At 40.5% G+C, this 25781-nt stretch overlaps 1 protein-coding gene across 1 annotated transcript; it reads right to left on the bottom strand.

Annotated features, from left to right (window-relative positions):
* LOC104128165 (trifunctional purine biosynthetic protein adenosine-3-like) lies at positions 1–21715 on the bottom strand. Its single transcript, XM_035896423.1, has 20 exons — positions 21571–21715; positions 20685–20780; positions 19877–20051; positions 18176–18287; positions 17423–17482; positions 16457–16582; positions 15656–15743; positions 14387–14472; positions 13763–13931; positions 11406–11637; positions 11176–11270; positions 10337–10443; positions 8084–8282; positions 6807–6959; positions 5341–5547; positions 4180–4320; positions 3722–3852; positions 1662–1803; positions 735–838; positions 1–267 (listed from the first exon to the last, which is right to left on the bottom strand). Exons 1-20 carry the CDS (start codon positions 21713–21715, stop codon positions 1–3), a joined length of 2835 nt encoding a protein of 944 aa, XP_035752316.1.
* Positions 21716–25781: the final 4066 nt, after the last annotated feature.

Here is a 25781-nt window from a genome sequence, read left to right as displayed (position 1 = left end):
CTACGCCACATTATTTTCTTGAGGCTCCAGAGCCATGAGAGAGGACGTGAATATCTCCTCTTGAAGACAGAGACTTCGGCTCTCTTGTTTCCAGTAGGTTTTACCATCGGCTCCTAACTGCACTGCTCCACTGGCCACCAGCTGCAGGGCGATGGGAAAAGCCCGGCACTCAGCTTCTTTAACCCTTTCTGACAGCGTCTCCTCGGTGTCATCTGCTTTCACAGATACTGGCTCCTGGTGGATCACTGCTTTCGGACTAGACTCCTCCTAAAATGGGGATATTGGCAGCCTTTCAGAAGAGGCTGGTTAACAGTGTCAGGAAGGTTATGGACAATGCAGACGGGGCAGAGAAAGTCTCATGAGAGATCTCAGCAAGCACATCTGTAGTTGTGTGCAGGAGGCTGAAAGTACATCTGGAGAGGCTTAGACCTCCATTAGGGGGTACCTACATTACATTAGGGGGTACAGCAGGGAGAGAGACATGGGCTAGAAGATTCAGAGGGCAGTTTGCTGAGGGTAGGAAAAGCTGACAAAAAAACCCATAATATGAAGGAAGAAGACAGGACCTCAAGAAACCACAAATGCAATGTAATCCCCACATCTTCCTGTTTTTACTGGTAACAATCCCAAGATTTCCACACATTCCTGTTAACTCTTCCTGTTTCTGCTTTCAGAAAAGAAAAAAGCAAATTCCTTTTCATAATTTGCGTAACGTTAGGCAAGAGGACACTTACCAGGACAAAATGCACGGTGCAGCCTGTGACTTTGAGGGCTTGCTGATGGGCATTTCCATCCTTTATTGGTGGGAAAAGTGATGGGGAAGCATTCAAAATTTTCCCTGGGCACCAGTGTGAGAAGACAAAAAAAGAAAAAAAATCAATTTGAACTGAATTTAAAAATAAAATTTAAAAAATAAAATTTAAAAATAAAAGTGAGATGCAATCATCAGTTCAAAAGAACAGCATTGAGCACCACTCAGGAGTTTAAATGGTCTCAGCTGCAGGCAGAACATAACCGGGCACATTCAGGTTCAGGATAAAAAGCAAAAGATCTCTAAGGAAATGTGAGGAAGCACTGCTCTGATCTGAGGAAATACTGCTCTTCCAGGAACACAGGTGATGGTGTGCTGGCTTTGGCAGTAGCCAGGCAAGCATGTTTCAGTTAAGGCCAAGGACCTCATTTGCTTTTGCCTCTGTGGATGGACAGACATTGAGAAATCAGTCTCCCTCCTACTTTTTTCTGAGTAACAGCTGCAAGGAGTAAGTTCAGCACAACTCACCAGCACAGCTTCATGAGAAATGACACAGTTATGCTACCTGTCCCCTACTGCAGACAGAACCAAACTCCTGCCTGCTCTGTAGGCACCTCGCCTTCCCAGCAGGAAGGCAGACCAATCAACACCATGACCCTGATTTTGCCCCTCTGTTACTCATTATGCCAGCACAAGACGTTTCTCTGCCAATGCAGAGTCAGAATCCCAGTGTAGTTCCACTGGCTGGAATGAACGGAAGCACAGGGCAGCCCCCCTGATTTGCATGCCACCCTCAGTGTCAGCAAGGCTGTGGGAAATTTAAGCAAAAGATGAAGAACCATGACTCTGTAATTCTGGTGAGACCAAGCATCCACCTTTTAATTTCTCTTCTACAGTTACAATTTCTTACCTTTCCATTTCCTGAGAAAAGGACTAGACAAAATTCTCATAAATCCTGAAAGACATATTAGTTCAACAGCGAATTCTTCAAGAACTCGGTCAATCGTGCTGTCAAATTCAGAGCGACTCCCATACAACTTATGATCAATCACCTAAAATATTAAAACAGATCAAAAGCCATACCAAGGAAATAACTTTGTGTGAATGACAGCAGCTACTTGGGCAACAAAGTGAAAGCAAAATGGATTCATTTCAGGACATCTGAGGATTTAAAAGGTGTAAGTTTGTACATTATTCAGGATATTTGCGGGGTTTTTTTACATTCATACAAACATTCCTGGGAACACCCCAATCACTTGCTAGTTAACACTGGCTGTTTCACACAGGATACTTTCTAGGATGTATAGAGTATCTGCACAAAGACAAACCAACTGTGAGAAGAGAAGCATGTTGGTAATGTGGTGTAGAGGGAAATAAGGGGGAATGTATCAGAAGATACTGACCTCTTACTCCAGAATGTCTAGCCAAAGACTAAAGTAAAAATGGCATTGAGTCATCAACAACATCACCACCAGTTATTCTACAGTTGCTTACTCAAAATCATGAACTTATCTAAGAAGAGACCAAACTGGCCAGGCATTCTGTGTAAGGGGAGGAGTCTTGTTCTATTTTACTGCACCTCTCAGCTCCAGCTCCCAAAGTAAGTGTTGATTCCTGACTCTGTGCATGAAGACATTCAAATAAGGGGCTAACAAAGTTGTCATACTCTTGCCTACGAAAAAGTGACTTAATTTTACATTTCCCAGAGGTGAGTCTTTATAATGCCAGAAAAAAAGGAACAGGAATCCAACTCAGCTGTTGAGGACGCTTGCTGAAAACTTTTTAATGCATGGAGACTCTCACAGTATTTATTTCCATCTGTGTGTAGCTGTACAAATATGGTAACTGCTCAAAATCATTAAATGTTAGAAGGCAAAGTTCCTGGTGGGCTGCATTTGAAATCCCAAGTTGTTGAATGTTTTCAAAAGCCGTGTTCTATACTTTGACAAATATGATGACATAATGTTACTCTTTCTAATTTTTTTGTTGTTCTATGAAATAAACCAACGAAAGTTTCCATAACACAGTGCTACTCTACTGACCATGGGTAGGAGAAGACACTCGTATGGTGCCGCTGAAAGTGACCGAGCACAACACGAGACAAAGGTCCTTCTAAGAAGGGATGAGCCAAGGAGAAAACATGCTTATGTTAGTATGTTAGTGTTGGAGTGCGTCCAAAGAAGGACAACAAAGCTGGTGAGGGGTCTGGAGCACAAGTCTGATGGGGAGCAGCTAAGGGAACTGGGGTTGTTCAGCCTGGAGAAGAGGAGGCTGAGGGGAGACCTTCTCGCCCTCTACAGCTGCCTGACAGGAGGCTGTAGCCAGGTGGGGGTCGGCCTCTTCTGCCAAGTAACAAGTGACAGAGTAAGAGGAAATGGCCTCAAGTTGCGCCTGGGGAGGTTTAGATCAGATATTAGGAAATAGTTCTTCACTGAAAGAGTTGTCAAACTATTGGAACAGGCTGCTCAGGGAAGTGGTTGTGTCCCCATCCCTGGAGGTATTTAAAAGATGGGTAGATGTGGTGCTTAGGGCCATGGTTTAGTGGTGGACTTGGATATGTTTGGTTTATGGTTGTACTCTTTGATCTTAAGGGTTTTTTCCAACCTAAATGATTCTATGTGTTTCACAGAGGCTGAAGTCTTAATGATTTCAGTTAAAGCTTGAAGCTACATTGGCTACAGTCTCAGACCTAAATAATCAAAGCACTTGCAATTTTAAGTCCCTTCCTAACTCTGGACTGTAGCACGCACTGAAGAGACAGGAAAGACACTCACAGCCTCCATCGAGCACTGTCCATACAGCTTTCAGCTCTGCCTCTGCTGATAACTTCAACAGCTTTGTGCTACATCCACTTATCCATGTAAAAGTTTTCTTTAAAAGTGAAACATGAATGCTCACCACACGTTTCAGAAAGACCTACAGATTCAGTAGCTGTGAGTTAGTGATAAAAAGGAGGAAATGTGTCTTTACCCTGGTGGGAATTCCAGCCCGGGCTGCATTTCGTAGTTCTTCCACACCAGACTTGTTGGAGATGACAAGAACAACTTGAGCACAGCTGCCTGGCTCTTTTGCATAACTGATGAGCGCAGCAAGGTTTGTGCCTCAAAAGAAGAGAGAGCAAACACTCATGAAATAGATGAACATCTGTCACTGATAATTGGCTCTCAGTCCCATCTACCTAATAAAAATCTTATTTTTAACAACGGCACAAATAGAAGGGGACTAAGGAATCTGTACACCAATAAAGTTCATTTGTTAAGCAGTACAACACACCTCCTTGACTTCCAGTCAAAATGCAACCATGGTTTTAGAAGGGTACATAGCCTCCACTGAAAAAAAAGGCCAAGGTGGATACACTTGTATCAATGCTGAATTCAGCCTCTCCTTTGGAAGGACATTTCTCTGTGTAATGATAAATGAAAGCTCACCTGTTCCAGAGATGAGAACGGCCACTTTAACTTTGTTCTTTCGGGGTTGGTGTTGACTCTCAACAACAGCATTACTCAGCAGATGCTGGGGGCTGCTCAGCTGCAGAGCTTCAAGAAGATTCTCAACTTTGATGTGACAACCTCCTCCAAATATGCAAGGAAAAAGTTAAAGGTAAAATACTTCAGATTTTGCTTTCCCATTTAAATTTACTTGTATAGTTCACTAATCATGTTTCAATTAAGAGAAGAAACAATCAGCAATTAATTTATGCTAGCACTAACTGAACTACAAAAACATACATTACTTGAACAAACCGACTCATGCGAGTTGTGCTGATCTCTTCTGTGTTACTCCCTCGCAGAATTGTTGCCAAAGGCCTAGGTATAGCATAGTCTTTTCAAGGATTAGCCCCATCTTTTACACCTTTCTTCCTCTTTTTCTCATGTTTCAAAATTAAACCAAAGTTGATGTTGATAGAGCTCAGGTTGCATTTTGGCTGCCCGAACTGCTCCCCAAGCTGTTTGGCTTCCAGAGGGATTTTGGCTCATGTCTTGCTGTATGTCAAGCAATGGACATACCAGAATGAAGACTTTGCACACAGCTGTGGCCTACCCTCAATCTTTACACAGAATCCATGTGAGTTGGGAAGGGGCTGAAAAGGAGGTGGGTTGATTACCACAATTGTGGTAAAATATAATCAATTAAGTAATTTTTGAGTCCTTGCAGACAGTCAACAGAGGGATTTCCTTAAACCTCAAGCAGGTACCTAGGTAAGACGCTATTCAAGTACTGTCACTCTGAAAACAGGCAATTCACTTCCATTACATTTAATCTAGAAAAATCTAGACATGAAGGTGTCAAGTAGCCACCAGCCTAGTGAAACGTCAGAAAAAAGGTATGAACTACACAAACTTTGCCATAAGGAGTCTCCTCAGTGCCTACAGAACTGAGGATAACTGGTACCTCCCAGGAGATGCTCAGTGCTTCACAGAATCACACTCTAAAACGACTCACCCTGTATCAACTTCACAATTAAATAGTACATCCTAGAGTGGAACCCCCTCTGAAGCGAGACAGATGAATCTGTTACACTTTGAAGCAAACCATACTCTGTTTAATTTTTGTGAGTGTCTTCATTTCCCATTGGGACACCTGCTAACCTGTGTGACACGGGGCAACAACCCTTCCAATCAGCCAAGCTTCCTCATGTCTCTGTATGTCCTTGAGAACATGCTGAGCCAGGTCCTTCTGTACAACCAAGACTGCACCAATCCCACAATTAAATGTCTGAGCCATCTCCTCCTCAGAGAGGTTTCCTTCTTTGTAAAGCCAGCAAAAGATTTCAGGAATCTTCCAACTGAGAGCATCTGAAAACAATTGACATTTGTCAGCACAAATGTTTGCTACCCATCTTTTTTTATATACAATGACAGTGGTATATCACAAGAGCTGATAGAGCCTAATTCTTGCTATTTTAAGAATACTGTCTAAGGAGGATGCTGACCAAACTTCTAGTCAAGTTTATAGGTGCTGCTTAGCTAGAGGTTTCTAGTCATCACTTGTGCGAGCCAAGCCTTCTCTAGGCTTTCTAATGAGACCATGTAGGAAATGATGGTGAATTAAAATGTATTCATCCCTCATCAGCCAGAAGGACAAAGCTACAGTGACTTGCATCTCTTCTGTAAGAGACAAAGGAGCCGTGAGACAAATCACCTTCTGGCTTTTTTGGACTACTTAAGCAGATCCTTTTTTTCTGTTTCAGAGAACCAATAATTAGTATAAGAGTGTGTGCTTAGGTGTGTTGATGGGCAGACTGGAACAGGGCTGAGCGGTCTGAACATGGATGGGAAGCATGGATGGGCTTTTACAGTAACTCTACTCACATAGACATGGCCTTAGGCTGCCTCTGGAAAGCTTGATGGTGCAGACTTGCCATCTCGACTTCACTTTAGAAAACTAACAATCCCTTGTTTTCTTGTCTGTGGTTCCAGGCACTGGCAAGCAAGCTGGGCACCACATTAGTAAGCTAGGTTTATTTCTTTCCTTTCTAATTTCATTCTAGAGAAATACAGACAGACATACAGATATCTTTCTTCCCCCTCCCCATCCTCACAATAGTTTTGGACTCACATGAATATGGTTTTCTTTAATATTTTGAACTTATGAATACTCTTCCCAATTTTGACTTATACAGAAAAAGTTCTACCTTACTTACAGATGTCAAATGTTAATCTGTTATGAGGAAGCTACCACCTACCATACAATTGCATTAAATGTGTGTGTGTGTGTGTGTGTGTACACATACTGTAGAGCAAATCATGCAAATTAGTTCTCTCAACAAGCTTCACTGTTTGATCAAAATGTTCAGTATGGAGAGGTGTCTCGCAGAACACACAATCTTTTAAAATCCCTTTTCTCTCAGAGATGAGCTGTCTTCAAACTCTCCTTAAATTTCCCTTCTCCAATGAGAGAGTGATGCTCATCAGCTGATGCTTACTTAAAATAGGAATGTTTTTGCTAGGCTCTTTGGAAAAGCATTGACTTCGGGTCACAACTGAAGCTGAAAAGTCAAGTCAATGCTGTATATAAATTCTGTTAAACAGAAACGCTCATCTTTGATATTTACCTAGGACAGCACTGACATGTTCTGGCAGGATTCTGGAGATGCCTTCCAGCAACCCCTCCTCAGCAACAAAGGCAAAAGCCTTCACGTGCCCTGAACGAAGGACAGGCAGCAAAGACGGACTGTACATTTTTGCTGGGGTCAGCAATATATCTCCTGCAAGCAAAAGTGTCAATTCAATCAATTTGTTTAAAAGCTCATTAGGTGTTTGGTGGTAATGCTTCTCTGAACAGGCTCGCTTCTACTCTTTGTGGCAGACAGCCTTGGGAAGTAGCAAAAAGTGCTGGCCCACTCTTCCAAAACTGTGGACACAAGCCCACATCTACCCCAAAGACTGATTAACCCTAACCCATCCTGAAGTAAACAACCCTTGGCAGCACCTAGTTATGGAAGTGTCTAAACACAATTCATTTGCAGACTTCTTTTTGAGAAGAAAGATACTGTACCTAGAGTCTTGTCACCACAACTGCCAGGCGCTGGTGAGGAGTAGTGTAAGGAGGACATTAAGAGAATCTTCCTTATGATGCTAAAGCCATGGCCATGAATCCCGGAAGAGGCCAGTCCAATAAGCACATCCTCCTCATCAGCTCTCTGTAGCCCCAGAAGCATTTGCCCTCGCTCCACTGCACCAACCACAAAGCCAGCCAGGTCATACTCGCCAGAAGAATACATGCCAGTCACCTCAGCCATCTCCCTGCCTAAGCGGGGAGAGAAAGCAGTCAGCACTAGCCATAAACATTTTTTATTGTTAACTTTAAATCTATAGCACCTCCTAAAATAAGTAACGTATCTAGGAGAGCTGCAGAGACATGAAGCCTAAGCAGTGTGTTCAGACATATTTTAAAAACCCTTCTTGGTTTCTTACCTCACCTCAAGACTTCAACAAACACAAAGCTTCATGAGGTTAACACAGTAATAATTTTTTTTTTTTAATTTCATACTACTTATCTGGCACCGCCCTGCTATGACTGAATGTCAGAGAAGGAATGAAAACATATTAACACTTCAAGAACATGAGGCAGCCAGTTTTGCTCTCCTTTGTACAAGGATAAATAAGCATGCATCAGGATCCAAATGCATGAATAGTAAAAATCATCACTCTGTGCTGACCCATTTTAGAGATAAGGAAGCGTTTAAGCCCAAATGCTTGACTGTTTTTTCCACCAAACAGAAACCAACTGTTCTGGTGCCACATACTGCCTCTGCCTACAAAGTCTATTTCACTAGTAATAGTTTCAACATCAGAACCTTCAAATCTCAAAGGAGAGGAGTGTCCATACCCAGGAAAGCACATCCTGCTTTTCTGCAAGCTTCAGCTATTCCTTCTTTGATTGTTTCAGTCACTTCAACGTCAAGTTTGCCAAAGGCAAAATAATTGAGAAAGAAGAGGGGCTCTGCTCCTTGAGCCAGGATGGCATTGACACACATGGCAACCAGGTCCTGACCTATGGTGTCGTGTCTCTTACACACTTGTGCAATCTGCAAAACATGGTGGGAACCAGCAGTGATGACAAGAAATATGCACAACTCAGACATTAATCAGTCAAATAAACAGAAATCTTCTTTTCCCGGCAAAGATTCACAATAGAACATACATGCAGAAGATAACCTGGTACATCATCCAGTTTAAATCAAGAGAAAACGGCTCATTTTCTTGCAGAGATAACAAAAAACTATTTTGTTTTTTGAAACATTAACTCAAATTCTATCTCCAGCTACCCAGAAATTGTCATTTTGGGTTGTTTGTTTGCTTTTTTGAATAGTATGTTGAATTCAGAATTGAGGTGTCTAAAAGCAGTTACAAATTCCCAGGATATTCAACCTACAGAACATCCTAACAATTTCCAAAAATACGATCGAGTTGCTCAAACATCACCGTGTATTCTGCTTTACTTTTGCCTACTAATTTCACTGGGCTACGCAGCAAAACTGAAACAATTTATTAAGTAGTTTTCTTCTTCTCCAAGCCCACAGGGGATGAGATTCTTCACTCCGATAGTCCCCAAGGAGTCTTTTGATCTCAGCTATCTCATGTCACAGACAAAAATGTGGGCCTGGTCTGTAGGCTCCCTTGAAAGACAGGTCTTTCACAAAGCAATAGTATTTCCCTCAGGAAGGCTGCTATTTGGCTTTAAAAAAGTTATCAAGGTGTTTGCATCCTATAAGTAATGAAACCTGATTCAGACATCATGGCTTCTATAAAGTGGCAACATTTACACTGCTTTTTTACAAGCAGAGGTTTCTGCATTGTCAGGGATACACCAGAGCAGTTCCACTTGTGCCAACTGCTGATGTAGATGCACAGCACCAGCTCACGCAGTGCAATTCACCCCTGTCAGTTACCACTTCAGGGTCTGAAACAGGACAAAGATTGCATATGTATGGATAAATTTTCAAGGTAACTACCTCTTACTGACACAGCTCTATCAGTGTAGTTATGCCAGTGCAGAAAAGCTCAGTACAGAAAGATGGGTGAGGGAAAAATGCAGATAAATAGTATCACTGGCTTCAAAATGATAACAGATCGGCACCTAAACAAAGTCTGAGTTTGGATTACAAACCCGATTTATTTCACCAGCTGGTGGATTTAAAAGTGCTATGGAAACCAGTCATCCCCTGACTTTTGTTGCCTTATAAGATCTCCCTCCCACTGATCTCGTAACAATTCATGTAGGCATTGGCCAGCTTTTTTTGGCCAAGGAAGAGTCTTGGGAACAGTCTGTGTAAACACAGTTGGGAACGTCTCTCCACCAAGCAGTTGGAACAAAGACTCACAAAAGCCAGCACCAATCACTTTTTCATGCTCAGAGGAGTTCAGGGATGTAAGACTGCAAAAGACCTTCTGGATTATTCAGTCTCCTGCTGTTGCAGGAAGCCACATCATATCATCCCATTACTAAAGGCATAAACACCAGCTTTAAACAAGTTAAGTTGCTACGCTTGATCAGTGAAAGGCAGCTTCAGACCTCCACTCCTCTGATGGCTGAAAGCTTTCTCCTGATTCAATATATAAATACATTCCTGGCTCAATTTATCCTATGTGTTCTTGTGTAATTTGCATTCTTTATCTATTGGCTTCTCTTCCTCTTTAATGTTTATCTCCTCCGTCCTTCTTTTCCCCAGTGCCCTAACAGCAGCAATCATGCTACCTCTCTGCATACAATTTATTAAGCCAGGTCTGACAATTATAATTTCAGCACTTCACTGCACCAATTCCTCTCTGAACTGATCTTTCTCAAAGCCAATGGATGCTCTGTTTTACAGTGGGAATTCTGGTTCTTAGTTCCTCAAGTGTCCAGCTAAATGTTTTGGGTTTTTAACATTTCATCACAGAATATCTAGAACTTCCACATTCTCAATGGCATATGCATGAGCCCTGCTCAAAAGATCACCTACAAAGTTCAAATGACCACTGCAGTGGCCTTGAGATGTATTTATAATGCTAAGAAGGGTGCAGATGGTGCAACTGGCTGTGGCATTTAAAACAGTCTTGGAAGATAACAAAAGCTTTGCACAGTCAAGTTGCAAGTTACCTGCAGTTTAGGTCCAAGGCCTTTAGTTTGAGATACCAAGATAGGATCATCATAACCAGATGCTTTCAAGTCAAAGAAACCAGCAAAGCCTCCTACTTCTGATATGCCTGCCAAGTACAAATACGTCAGGATCATTTTTAAGGGAAATAAAAAGATCCAAAGCACTCATCAAGGCAAGTACTGCAAACTATGATTTCTTGGAGAAGACAGCACTGTGTCCACTGGCAGAAACATGCACAGCTTTATGAAACATGGACCCCAAAGTCACATATTTTGTGGTGTTGTAAATAGATCTTTATTATTCTGTATTTGTGACCTATGGATTGTGTATAGCAAAGGTTAAACATTGTACCAAACTGTTAACAGCTCACCTTTTTTTCTTTATGCAGCTACTTTTTTCTAAGCGGAAAAAAATTAACAAGAAGTTTCCCTCAGTAAATAACCACTAAGAGTAAAGAACATAGTCTGAAGAGCACATAACAAGTTCAGTGATCATCAGTTGCAGCCTAATACCTGTTTGAATGTTGTACTCTGTATAGAGCTGGTAGGATCACTTCTATCTGGTCACATATAAAACCATTCCATTAGTCTAGGAGTTATTCTGTTCACTAGACTAACCTTGAAAAAGCACAATCATCCCCATGTTAAGCCAACTATTTTTAATTAAGCAAAAGAGGAGTGATGAGAAATAAATGAGAATTTTCCTTCTTCGTGGTGGCCTCGGCCCAGTTTCTCAAGCTCAATTTCAATGCCAAGAATGCATTGCTCATCTCCTGTGGAAAAAAAATTCTGTTGCATTCAATATACCAAGGAAATTCAAAGACTGTTCCCAATCTTACCTGATCTGGTACCACTTACAATCGACATTTCCCGCTGATGAAACAAAACACCACTGGTTACAGCTTCCACATGTCTCTCTTTGTATATTAGCCCCCTGCAGAGAGTAAAGGACATGCTAGCAGTAGTAGTGACATTTTCTGCATAGACCATCATTCATCACACAAATGGGAACAACAGATATAAGACTTTGGACTAGCATCTATTTCTGCTAGTGCCTTTGCTTACATACAGAGACTGTTTGAGAAGCCGTATACCCCGATGGCCAATGTCCTTCCTGTAAGTGGCACCCTTGAAACGTACGGCTGCTACACCCCTGTTGGCTTCTCCCAGTGCTTTCACCAGGTCCTCCTTAACAGCAGTAATGGAGAGGACTCTGCCACCACTTGTCACCACTCTGCCATCCTTCAGCGTTGTGCCAGCATGGAACACCTCCAGCCCTAACTCTTTGGCTTGCAGCAGCCCTACAAAAGCAAAAGGAACTCTCTGAGCATTTTAAATCACATACCATGTTGGCAAAGCAGTGAAGATTGAAGTCCTTTCTTCAGGCAAGGGAGAACAACAATAAAGCTTCCCATCTTACCTGTCTTCCAAGAAACAGCATTACCACTGAAGGGTATCCCACTCCACTGGCCCTAAGACTCCCTTCTGAGACATTCAGTAAGGACACAGATCACACAGGAACTGAAACAGGGATCCAGGAGCCACTACAGGACGTATAACTAGCCTGTGCCAGGGCAAAACTGTGCTGAATGCTGTAATTGTGATTAATTTGTGCAGGGCTCACAATGAAATCACAATTCATGGCAGTTTACTGCTTAGATTCTCTCCTCTCCCTGATATTAAACCATTAGTGTTAATGTTACCTCAGCATTCCCCTCACTATTCTGCTGTGCACACTCCACACAATTCCCTAGCACACCCGGAATCAATGCTCTACAAACACTTGCAGGTGGCTGTCCAATAGCTAAAACAAATGGCATATTTTGTTCTTTTAGTTTGTTTCCATGTATTTTCCTGTTAGAGGAAAGCAAAATTGCTCAGAGTTTTTTTTAGATTCATATTTTGAGAAGAAAAGGGGAGAGGAGGAACTACTGCCATCACTTGGAAAAAGTGAAACAAAACACAGTTTTCCCTTTGCTGTCAGCTAGACAGATTTTATAAACAAGTAAAAGGGACCTTTATACTTGCTGAAGGTACAGTGTGTTACGTTGCCACAGCACTGCCCTGACAAGGTCAAAGCTGAGCTGCAGCTGGCCTTGCTGCAGTGGAAACCTAACACCTTCCCATCATGTTTTAGCAAATGCTCCAGAATAAAATGTTTATTAAAGCCATTAAAATGTGGGAATCAATGTGGAAAATAGGAAAAAAAAATCCACACAACTCCAGGGCTTGGAGTATAATTATAAAAGAATGAATTGAATTTCATTGTTCTGACTGTCTTTTTTTGCGATTAACAAGCAGGGTGGTCATACAACCTCACTCCTAGAGGTATGAATATGAACTGGAAAAAAGTTAAATCCCTGAGTCTGATTAATGAAAGGCAGCTCGTTAGCAGAGGGATTCATTCAGTTACATGGTTTGGATTTTTACACTTACAGAAATGCAGAGTTTCCCAGAATATCACCAACAAAACAAAATAAATACAGTGAGTGAACTGGAAGAGGAGGGTGGGCAAAGAGAACATGACAGCAGAAATTTTGACAAGGGAAAAAGCAATATAACATGACCTCTGCTCTGGGTGGTGTAGGATAACTGGAGTTCTGACAAAAATAAGGTGGCCTTGATATACAATCAGTTGTCTGGGTTGCTTTACACAAGGCATAGTGTTGGACTGGCAAAGCAGTAGCTGAGGGGGAAGGAAATAGTTCTGCAACAGTTCCCTCTGATTTTAAACATTTTAAAAAATTTTAATCTTAATATTAAACCACAGGAATTTTAACACAGAAAGTGAGTATTTATCTAAAGCCCACATGCCAAACTTCCCAAAAAACCCTCGAGCCCTATGAAGAAGAAATCCTTATTAGTATTACACAGTAATGACCTGGCTGGCTGGCACAAGGGAAGGAACCAAACTGATGGTGGAGGCATGAACCACTCATATTTTAAAGGCCACAGGTCCTCAAGTCTCACCCTTATCATTCAGCCAGGCATTAGCTAAGATAAAGTGACATTCTAGCAAGGGAGCAAAACTAGCAATAAGCAGCCATGTGCTGACAACACCATGGTCCCTGATCCAGTACAGTTTGTGGAAGTACTCCACTGTAAGCATCAGAGTTGTTCCAGGAGGATATAATGCCCCATTGCCTTCTTATCCTAGCAACCAGCTACAGACAGAGCTTTATAGAATGATGTAACTTTAACCATGTAGCCCCTGTGCTACTTTGGACAGGCATGCATTCCAGTTAAACGATCTTCCTGAACAGCTACCCCTTCCACAAGGACAAGGAGTGATGGACAAAGGCAGATTCTGATGAGTGTGAGGGGTAGGATGGAGGAAAGCAGAACAGCTGTCTGGGAGAAGAGGTAAATGCAAGCCTACTGAAGTACTAGGCAAAAATTAAAGAGTAAACAACCTTCTGAAGTTACCTGTTACCTCCATGCCTTTGTCACAGTCCCCTGGGTATCCTGGACTTGCCATGACCACACACACGGCTGTACTATTTTCTGACCAGGCTGGCATGAAGCTGCAGAGTTTGCCATCAATTGTTGCTTGAATCACTTCATAAAAATCGTTTTTAAGCAGTGGAAGAATTACCTGCAGAAAATTTTCATAGTGATAGAAGCTAATTCCTATTTCGCTGACTTGTTGGAATTCAACTTAGGGAAAATTCAAGTAATAGAGTAAAATCTGTACCTGTCAAACTATTTCCCTATACCAGCAGATTTGGTGGTAAGCATTAATTTGCAGCATCTCTTTGAAACAGGCAGAAATTTACAACACAAGATGTGAGATTATGTAGAAGGAACATGAATTTAGGCCGCTCCCAGTCTGCTTCTACCCAGAAAAATAAAATCTGAGCAACAGCTTTTTAACTTAAATTCTTTAATTAACAATTCACAGAAGCTGACTAGTTAAAATTTTAAGGTACCTCATACATTGCCTAAACACTCTCATTCAGATCTGCATATTCAGGGGAAGGAAGACATAAATCCAAATATATCACGTACATTTCCCTAAGCATATTTAAGTTTCCAGTATCTTTCACTCACCTGACACTGAGGGTCACCAAACTGACATTTAAAGTTTAAAATTTTCACACCATCTTTGGTAAGCATTAAACCTGTTTGCAGCACACCTGAACAGAAAGAACACAGACAAGCAAATTAATTTAAACATTTATTTTTCAAGAACTCCTTTAAATGCAACATTTTGGAATGTGGTAAGCATTTCTGCAAACCATAAGGAATTAGGAGCAGGGATTCTGCAAGCAGTTACACACAAGTCGTAATAATTCCACAATAACCAACAAAAGTGGCTAGCAACAACCTGAGGAACATTGCATCACATTTGAGACAAAATACAATGTAAAACAACTTCTCTGCGTCAGAAAGTCGAGTTCCACCTTCTGCTACAACCCTCTAATCGCAGGCATTCAGAGATCAGAAGGAACTGACAGGATGAAAAAAACAGTTCCCATAAAACCCCATTCATTACGCAGACATTATGATTTTCTCACCATTAAGTTCACTACTGTCATGCATAAATATAGGTGTATAACTCCGTATTTCAGGCAAAAATAACAAACCAAAATTCACTACTGCTATGAACAAAACCAAAAACTTATTGAAGTTGGCATGCTGTGATTTCTACTCAACACACATATATGCATGTGGTGATCTAAAGCAGGCCTTTCATTGCATAAGCAGAAAACCAATTCCCAGAGAATAAAAAGTGTGAAAATTTAAATCCCACAGATTTAAAGCATCAGGTCCTCCAGCATCAACCTGAAAATGCTCAACACCCACTACGTTCTTACTGTGGATTTGGGCATTGAAAAAAAGTTACCAAACAGCAGAGAATATACTGCAGACTGGAACCTAACTCTTTATGTGTATGTGAGCTTGATGGTCTTCAGTACTAAAAGCAGCCATCAGCATTGAGTGACAGCTGCGAGCATCACTTTCCTTTTTCAAAAGAGCCTGAAGACAAAGTTCTTAAGAAAACTTACACTGCTGTATACAAGAGTGAACAATGCAACTGTACTTAAGTATATATTATACCTTGAACTACACAAAGTCTGGTTGCAACTGTTTAAATACAAAATATTTAATAAAAATACAGTATGTTTTATGGAGAAAAGATGGAAGTTGTTCTCTCTGAAGGAAGAGCTAAAAGCCGAACCAGTGAGGCTTAATACTACATGATAGATTAACTTTTTTTTAAAAAACAAGTATTACTTGGAATTCAAAAGCAATCCCTAACAATGAAACTAATCTTGATATGACTTTACCTTGTTTTTCAGTTGAATGCTTACTTACCTACATATGTTGTTCCTTCTTGTCTCATACTATCAACAACGTGTTGCAGGATAGCATCATTGATTTTCTCTAGAAGAACTTCTGGAACCTGACGATCAACATCAAACTGATTGAGTCAGTGATGACATTTGCTGGACTAGCTCATAGGACCTGGAAGGACTGGGGTAAGTAAATGCCTCAGCTATGTTTTCTGCTTTCCCACACCCGACCAGTGTGCTCCTTCCATCAGGATACTGCTGCCTATGCTACCTGAAGGACAGATACACTGATACTCTGTCTCCCAAGATTTTTTGTTTGGTTCTTTCTATAGAAGGCCAATTTTTAGGAGGTTCGAGACACTGGCAACCTGGGCTGTATACAGTAAGACTGTTTCTGTACTTAGAGAAAAACACACTAATAATGTACTTGAGCAGCACATTTAGAACAATGCAGTCAGCTTTAAGAATCAAGAATAAGAAACCCAAGGTTATTATGTTCAAGACACAAAGACTCCAGGCATGCGGGGAATTTTGCAGGGACATTTCAAGTGATGCTAATCGGAGCAGAGAAACACCAAGCAACAACATTGACGAATAATGGAAAAGGTAAAAGAGAGACCATTCCTCAGAGCACTGGCTCACTAAATCCTAAAGAATGATTACTAAAGTTTGAGCCCTGTGTTGCACTTGCACAATCAAAGTGTCAATCAATTCAAGAAGTAATCTGGGCTATGTGATAGAAATAAGATTGGGCGCTAAAGGAAATCTATTAACCACAGATGTAATCAGCCTTATTGCAGGATGAGGAGGAGGACTGCTATACCTGAGGAACCGGGCAGTAGGCTCCCATCCCTCCAGTGTTTGGACCCTGGTCACCATCTAATAATCGTTTGTGGGCCTGGGCTGGGGGCATTGAGGCAACAGTGACACCATCCGTGAAGCACGAGCACTGTTAAGAGACACACAAAACACAGAAACAGTGAAAAAGTCCTGTCCTAAAGGAATTTAACACTGCTGGCCACAGGCTGAGGCTCAGTTCTGCCACAAAAATTTAGGAATCAAAGATAGAAAGCAATAGGATCCCCTTATTCTGCTGCAAGCCCACTGACCTGAAGGATTCATTGAGCTTTCTTTCTCATGTTTAAATAATCAAGAGAAATGGTGGCCCTCATAACAATTCCCTTCTGATTAATTAGATCTTGACCTATCAGTCACGTGGACATATGTTTAACTTAAGGCACGAGAACAGTCTTCATTGACTTGACAGAATTATTCATATGTTTCAAGTTAAACGTGTGTGTTTGCAGATCTGGGGCCTGAATGAGTGTGAGGTGTTCTCTGTGCAGGACAAACCTTGCACAACCTTGGTTTTCAGTTTTCATGTGGCATATAATATGCATGCTTAAGTTTTATCCTGACACTGAGTCGTAATCCATGGTAAGAAAAGTGCTAAAATAGGCACTAGATATTAGCACAAAATTATTGATGTAACAAGAATTACTGAGACAAAGTCCATACTAACATGGTTTAGGTCACCTTAGGAAAAAAAGATCATTTTCCACCTAAAAAGATCACCATAACTGCAACTTTATGGCTAATGTATAAGAAAATTCTACTGATAACATACGTTGATTAGTATGACATCAAATTACTTAAACTGCATATTTATTTATGTAAGTGCAAATAAAACAAAAAACCTATTTGAGACAATAAACCTGTGTGTTTATGCACAGAGCATAGCAATAACACCAAAGAATAAAAGCACACAACCACACCATCAGTCACATACAGAAAGTTCTTCCCCTTGAAGAAGTTCTTCAATAACAACCACCTCTCCAAACATTCTGTCCTGTACAAAGAAAAATGTAATTCTCCAGTTAGCAAACATGACATCTACTAGCTAAATCCTCTCTTTATTTTCTTTCAATAGAAAAAACAATATATACGAAAAGTACCGGATTTCTTGAATTCTGGTATGCTGAGCAAAGCTAATAGAACCTCATTTGGAGATAAGGAAGAGACATTGAAATGCACCTTATCAGACCTCAGGAGCCAATGAAACATGAAAAAGTTGGAGGGGCAGGGCAGTAGGACTCAGTGCTGGAACAAGAGTTCAGTCACAAACTCTACACCTCAAGTTGTGTCAAGGGAGGTTTTGACTGGATATGGGGAAAAATTTCTTTACTGAAAGAGTGATCAAGCATTGGAATAGGCTGCCTGGAGAGGTGGTGGAGGTGTTAAAAAAACATGTAGACATGGCACTTCAGGACACGGTTTAGTAGGCACGGTGGTGTTGGGTTGACGATTGGACTTGATGATCTTGGAGGTCTTTTCCAATCTTAATGATTCTATGACTCTACAAAGCCCTGGCCACTGTCTGGGGCAAACATGAGGAATTTGAGGAGGATACCCAGAGAAATTCCTTTGTCAAATGGGCAAGTTTCTCCTGAAAATACTTTCTTCCTGTGGCCAAAACTACAAACTCACAGGCTACAGAACATTAAGAATTGGATCCCCACTGGTTAATTAAAGACTTATCTACCTGCATAATCTCTTGGACAGCTCTGCAGGCTTCCTCTTTGCTGGCTGCAATAGTCACTTCTTTCCTAGCAGCAGGGCCCCTCGCCCTTACAACTCGTGCAGGAAAGTCTGTGCTTTAAATAAGAGCAAAAGTGAGATTCAGGCATCCATACTGCATCCAGTGAAATTATCATTTTTAAGCTGAATGCCTCCCATATTCTTCCTTTTTTTTCTGAACGGTTGAAGAATAACATTTCAGAAAAATATATTCCCTTCTAGCCCATCCTGTCATAGAGGTGAGTAGGCTCTTGTAGCCCAGGACTGTCAACCAGAAATCCATGAATTCTGTTGTTGGTTCTGACACCAATTCAATGTATATCCTTGGATAAGTCACTGAACTTTAACACCTCACAGTTTCTTCCTCGTTTCCCTGAGTTGGGTTACTATTTTATTCCTGTCATAGGTTTGGGAAGATGAACTCATTGATGATTTATAGTTTCATAACACCAGATTACAGTACATAATCCTATAAATCACTATGGAAGTTCTCTTCAGGGTTGTCAGGTTAAGGCTGAGTTAGGTCTTGCACATAAAGGGTATGTTAGAACTAGTATATTAACACTGTATCCCCAGAACTGCTCCACTTATTCTTAAACACAAACTAAATCTAGATGGAAAAAAAAAGAACAAAACAGCATAACATCAACATATTTTAACTACACTTTATCCATTCACCTCTCTCCGGCTTGTGGACAGTCAAATATAGTGTCCCTTTTGAAGAGCTGATTCTACACACTGCTAGCCTGTTTTCTGAAACAACATCTCAATTCCTCCTTTCCACATTGCACTTTATATTAGGATAAAACTCAACCCTAGGTTTACACAAGCAGCCAAAGCAGGCTCACACAAAGCTCCCTTTCTCCACATCTCAGTGTGCTGACCTGAGACTTACATATGCTTACAGACATACAAGTTGTTGGCCTGTTTCTCTACATGGCAGTAATACAGATGAAATGCTGTTACAGAGCAAAGTCAGTGAAAAGGTTGTTTTTATTTAAAAAAAAGAAAGTTCCACTAGGTTATACCACACCTAGCATGTGACAGCAAAGACAAGAAGTCCGTGAAACCGACACACAGCCACAGACCAGTATAGCTGAACACAGCAACTGCTGTGAGACTGGACCAAAATAGCCACAGTGGTAAGTTACTCTCTCAAAGGATCCCCAGTGACTTCAGAGGCATTACTGCTCAAAGCAATTGCAGAGATATGCAGTTATATTTCTCCCTCCATGTAAGAGAGATGCTGTCTAGCCTTAAAGAAATAAGAGTATCCTCCTTAAGTTATGAATATTTGACCAGTCCCTCCCAAATCACTCCACAGACAGCATTTTGCTCATATCTGTCTGTGTGGCAATTATTCTTACCCTTTCAGAAAGATTTATTGAAATATTTTTCTCTGCCACATTTTTTCTGTCTGTTAAATGACTAACTAGCATCCTGAAGAAGCAGATCAAAAAAGAGTTGTTATCTGTGAAGAGAAAAATCAACCTGTTTAAGTTCCCTGCACCTTCACCATCTGTCTCTAATTACAAACCTAATTAATTCAGTAGCTATTTGAGAAGAACAACAGTTGAAAAGTTACGTAGTTCTAGGTAACTATCATGGGTGAAGACCAAACGCATAGATAACTTGACAGAGGAGTTTCCAGTATGAAAATATTCACCTGATAATAAACCTACAAGCTTCCTGGGGATTGGTGAAGGCTTTCCATCTTGCTGTTGGGATCCCATGTCGATCCAGAAAGGCTTTGGCAAAACTGGTGTCGGATGCCAGCTGGGCTGCTTTTGCAGATGGTCCAAAACACCTAACTCCTGCTGCTCTCAAGTCATCAACAATCCCTAATTATCAAAAATAGCAAAAGAACCAGGTCACTTCTTTGGAAACATCAAGTCGTTTTGACAAAAGGAAAACCACATAACCGTTCTGGAAGTCTATTACACTTTTCCTTGCCTCAAACACCTAATTCATCCTTAAAATAAGGCTCTGCATATCCAAGGACCTGTTCTGTCATTTAGTTTTAAGAGGTCTTTAGCTCTTTACATTACTAAGCACTGTCACAGTTACCACCCCATGAATTGTGTTACGACTGTTTGGTACCTCTGTTCACTATTTAAGACATGGAGATCTTACTGCAGCACATTACAATAAATGCACGTGATGGTCTGGGTACTGTTGTATACAGAAACAAGACTATTGCAAAAAAAAGGAAAGCAGAGCAGAAGACACACAAGTCTTTGTAACCATTACTGATTCTTGATCCTGAATTATTTCCCCTGCTGATTTCTAACATACAAAAAGCAGCATACAGCTATGAAGCCAAATGTTTTAAGTGACTACAATTTACACTTACATAGTGTCTTGCTCTTCAATTTAATTAAGTCATTGTGCATCCTAAGATCCGAAAGAGGTAATTTTAAAGCAGATTTCAAGGTGCTGATTTTTACTGTCAAGTTAATTTATTTCAGCCTTACCAGCTGCCAGAAGAGCTTCTTGTCCAACTAACACAAGCCCAATGTTATGATCTTTGCAGAACTGGGTAACAATAGTGTGATTGCTCACTAATACAGCTGAAAAGGAAAAGGAAATGTAATTAAGTTACCACTGTAAAGCCTAAATAAGACATGGGAGATGAGAATGTCATTGTTTCATCTCCTTAAGAAATATGATTAAAATAATGAAACAAGACCATGAAGGGCAAAGTAAAACAAACAACATCATAATAACAGAGTCCAGAAGAGTGAACATTTCCAATTTGCGCTACTGTTCTTAATACACATCTGCTAACTTATTAAATGTATTTTATTTGCTACATGTAATCCATGTAAACTTTTTAAAGATGCTTATCATAACAGAATAAAAACTTTAAAAAATAAAACTGTAAGTTCTGGAAACTCAATTCCAACATCTGAGCAAAGATTTACTCAATGGCAGTGCATGATGTACCTAAATTTAGCTGAGCAGCCTGTGCAGACACCAGAGAAGTTCTTATCCAGAAGTTAATGACTTTGAGCCTTCTATTCCTCTGTTACATTTTGCTGAAATTGGTAAGTGAATTCAAGCATAACAGAGGGAGGAAAGAGGTGAGGTGCAGAAACAGTCTCATATAAGCCTCACTATCTTAAAATGTTAGGCTAAAAAATAGATAATAGCATGATGTTTTACTAGACAGTTCTAAAATTTAGAAACAAAACATACAGAAAAAAATACATAGGCACCTTAAATGATTTGTGGTACCAGTAAAAGAAAAGAATAACTGTTATCTCCTACTGACTCAACACAAACGTGGTCAGTTTTGTTTCAGTTCCAACATCCATATTACTGATTACTGGGCATATTCTGTTTTTTCCCCCTTTTTACCTGAATTTGAAATTTTTCCATTGTCAGCTGTTCCTGCATTTCCTGGAGCAACAAACACATGTTTTACATGTGGGGACTGGGCCAACTTCCAGGCCAGCGCGTGCTCTCTCCCTCCGCTGCCAATCACAAGCACCCGATCAGCCATTAACCTGTGCAAACCCAGAATCATCATATATAGTACTATCTATTTATTTCACAAACCCATGTAAAAATAAGCAAAAATATATTAATTATATCTCTCGCTTATAACTGGTAAGTAACATCAATCCAGTTCGTATTAGAAAGGTATCTATCAGACACCTGAACAATGTGACTGTACCAGTAGTGTCATGGGATGGATGCGTCATTCACATTTGGTTTAAATACTGACAACAATGAAATCACTGAGAATTTTTTCCACTTGTTTCAGTATAGTCAAGATTTCCTCTCTTAAGTATCCAGGCTGAAATAACCTTGTCATGACTAGGTCTCATCAAGTCCTTTGCAAAACTACACAGGACATGACAGAAAGTTTTATACAAATGCTCTAGGTAACTTAACAGATAAATGTATTTCAAACTGGAAACTGTGGTCTAGGGACTTCTATGAGTGTAAACATCCTCAGTAATCAATGGCAAAGACAGTTTTCAGAACAGATTTTATACTTGGACAATTGCTAAGAGGGTAACTTCAGCAGAACAGCATACTCAATAAATGAACAACTGTTAATTTCACTAGCACACTGACATTTAAAACAGTTCCTCAATCATATTTCTAGGCAAATTAGTTTTGATTTATTTCAGAAATATTATCATACTCAATGTAGGTCTCATCTACAAACTTAATTTTTCCATACGTGCTGAATGTGGACAAATGTCAGAAAGAAAAAGCACCCCAAAACATGACCTTTAAGGAAGATGCTAATGGCATAAATCAGTCCTTACCCAGGAAATAGATAATAAATTAAAGATACCATAAAATACCAGCTTCGCAAGCAATATGTCAGCAGTCTTTTCCCAACAACTCAGAACCATTGGTCAGAGTTCTTTACACGGCTTCCAAAGGCAAAGAGAAGCTAAATGGTAACAATGAGGTATAATATTTCAGAAAAGATGTTCATAGAACTGTGATAAATCAATAATCATGTTTCAAGTTCCTGAGGCAGTATTAAGATGTCTTAACCTAATATCAACAAAATAAAGTTTAAATATATATATTTTCATAATTATTACATTGTGCAAGTACAATGTAAGTACTTCAAGTAGCCTGTCCCTGGGTATTACAGACTGTTGTGGGTTATCTAAGAGACTAATTTTAAGTTTTAGGTATTGTGCTCTGGGCGTATAAACACAGAGCATATGCTTAATGCTCTATCCATCACTAGACTGATTTCCTTGCAAAAGACTTTTCTAAGTCTTTATACTGTGTAACTATCCAATATGTCAGACTTCGTGTTTTCTTTTGCCACTGCTTGACAAATAATTATGGAGTCACTAGGAGCTGTGAACTTAAAAATAAAGGGTTACAACTGTTCTAACAAAGACATTAACATGCTCTTTTGCAAAGCTTTATTAGGCACTACGGTTGAATCGTTATTAATAAAAAGCAATGTGTTTTTAAAAGCAAAATTTTTTTTTCCCTTAAATATAATTTCACAATTCGCTGAAGTTTTCTAAGGCAGAATAAATTAAAGTTCCTGACTGGGAAGAGAGTGAAACCAAGCAGTGCCCCCTGCGGAAAAAATGCACATTTCCATTCCACATCACAGTGAGGACACTAAAGACATATTTTGCAAAGCAATTCAAAAGTATGCTGGAAGAAAAGAAAGCTGGCAAGACAGTTGGTCCTAGAGGAAAGGCTGTAGAGAGGGATGTCTCACTTGAATCATCTCCCCTTACCGTGTCAGACCCTGCTGTTTGTCCACACAAAAGGCTGAGGAGTCCTCCAGATGGATTCAAGTTCTTCCTTCAGCTCCTGCTTCAGATCCAAATGATTTCTGATCTCCTAAAGCCAAGGATAAGGGTGAGGGGGTGAAAGAAGCAGACAGACCTGCATGCTGCCCTGTCCCCTTTTATCCTCCTGTCTGATGGGAGGATCCCCAGCAGGATCTGCTTAATGCCACCTGCCCTTCAGAACAGACCTCCCCGCAGACTTCAGCAGCATGGACCATTCTCCTCTTTCCATTTTTCCTCAGCTAACAACAAAAGCAACTCTTCCCCACCAACCAGTCCTACAATGTTAATAGTATCCAACCCTAGGAAAAAAAAAAAAAGCAGCTACACTGTGGTATCAAAAAACTGCTCAGTTCCCATGTTAAGAGCAATTTCATACTCTCTGACAAGTAAAGAATCCCAAAGACAACTTATAAAAATAAAACATAGCTTTCATGGTCTACAGCTAAACAGAAACACTCCAGGCAGCACCTGCACACAAAACATCCACAGACCTATTCTTTCTAATGGAACACACACTTGGATTTATATATAAAGGTTATTTGAATATCTAGCATATACTTGAACTGTGTCCCACTACTTACTACCCTTTTTTACCTTTTGAAGAAATTGAATACAAGCAGTGCCAGAGATACAATGTATGTAATAAGTGTTATTTTATTCTCCACTGGTTCCTACATCATCCTCTTTAACAGCCTAATCCTTTCAGAATAGTACCTGAAGTTGGTTAACATTTGGCAAGCTTGCCAATGCTACCACTCTTTACTGAAAACAAAATTAATGTATCCCAACATAGCACTGAGCAGTATCTGTGTGGTTTACAGTCAGGTGATGAGAAATAAAAAACCATATTAATAGAAACACAAGCCATTTCTTTCACACCACTAAAACAATTTTTAAAGGAAATCTGCAAAGTTTAAATTCTATGGAATTAACAGCCTGTGTACTGTTGGACAGATGCTGCACTTGAACCTCCCTGTTTAAGGAGACATGCCTGCTATGATAGTCTTAAGCATTACTTACCTAGTATCTGTAGACTGCCTTCCTTAGATTCACAAACTCACACTTCCACATTTTCTACCTCTGACTGAAGAGCAAACCACCACAACGAAAGAAGAGTCCTATTTCTTGTAAGGCAAAACAAGGATAAAATGTTCTCTCTCTTGCCACAGTTTTTGGGATTTTTTCTTATGGTCAGGAGGCTGTGACAGTTTAAGTCAAAAACAGAACTCATGCAGCCCTGAAACGTCTCTCTGCTGCATGACTGGCCAGAAGATAATTTAAACTTGCATTCATTCCAGTGGGTCAATTTGTATTGCAATTATTTGACCAAATTGTTCTCCTAGGTGATGAAGTGAATATGCAGCAAAGAAAGACAATATACACGGAAACTTCCAGTATTAAAATCTGACTTTTACAGAAAGTGAATTTGAAACTAAGAAAAATGTAGAAAACCATTACCTAATGAATAGAAGAGAAAATCTCTCTGAACCAATGTATTTTAGTGTTGTTTATTCACAAAGATAGCATACTGGCAAAGCCATAACAGGATGAACAGTCAGAGTATAATAGCTGTAAAATGAAGCAGATCGCTCTACATGGCTATTGCTTCCTTTCAGACGTCAGTGCCACCACTTCACTGGCGATCATGCAGCATGCTCAACCATACCCCATCAAGTACCATTAAGAAAAAACACTGGAGGGGAGGGGAGGTGTTCAGGGAGGAAACTAATTGTTAGTTGTCTTCCATCTACTGGGCCTTTAGTTCGTGCACCTGGTTCCTCCTTTCCAGGCTGAGGATGGAAGTGTTTCTTGGTTTGGGGCTTCCTAAGTTGCCATTCCTCGACAGCCAGCTGACGCCATGCATGGAGGCCCACAGAGGCCGTAGGAAAACCCCCCCAGGCGTTACGTGCCCTGCTGCAACGCAGCAGGGGCCGGGAGCTGTGGGTCGGGAGCCATGGGTCACAGCAGGTCTGGCACTGCCTTTCTGGGTGAGCCCAGAGAATACCAGCATACCCCACTGCTAGCATGGGTGCTAAGGGGCGCTCACAGCGCTTTGAAAGCCATGTTATGGGCATGGGCAAGGACGCTGTGAAAGACGAACCCTTCGTCAGGGCAAGCACCGCACACGAGCTGTTTCACAAGCCCGTGAAGAGGCAGGGGTACTTGTCACCTGCAAAGGTGGAGTTCACTCAGGAGAACTAAGGCTAAAAAGCAGTTAAGGACTACATGGATTAGTGCACATATCAAAAAAAAAAAAAAACCAACCCAAAACCTCGT

The sequence above is a fragment of the Egretta garzetta genome, unplaced genomic scaffold (genome assembly GCF_000687185.1).
Source record: "Egretta garzetta isolate BGI_Z169 unplaced genomic scaffold, ASM68718v1 scaffold45, whole genome shotgun sequence".
Lineage (NCBI taxonomy): Eukaryota > Metazoa > Chordata > Aves > Pelecaniformes > Ardeidae > Egretta > Egretta garzetta.
Note: the sequence above shows the minus strand (reverse complement) of the source record. Positions and strands in the feature narration are given on the sequence as shown.

Coding starts and splice junctions, on each gene's coding strand:
- LOC104128165 (XM_035896423.1), bottom strand. CDS start 21,715: ATGGCTGATCGGGTGCTTGTGATTGGCAGCGGAGGGAGAGAGCACGCG. Junction 11,638..13,762: donor CAAAGGCATGGAGGTAACAG/GTAACTTCAGAA, acceptor TTGCTTTTGTAG/GGCTGCTGCAAGCCAAAGAG. Junction 268..734: donor GCACCGTGCATTTTGTCCTG/GTAAGTGTCCTC, acceptor TCCCCATTTTAG/GAGGAGTCTAGTCCGAAAGC.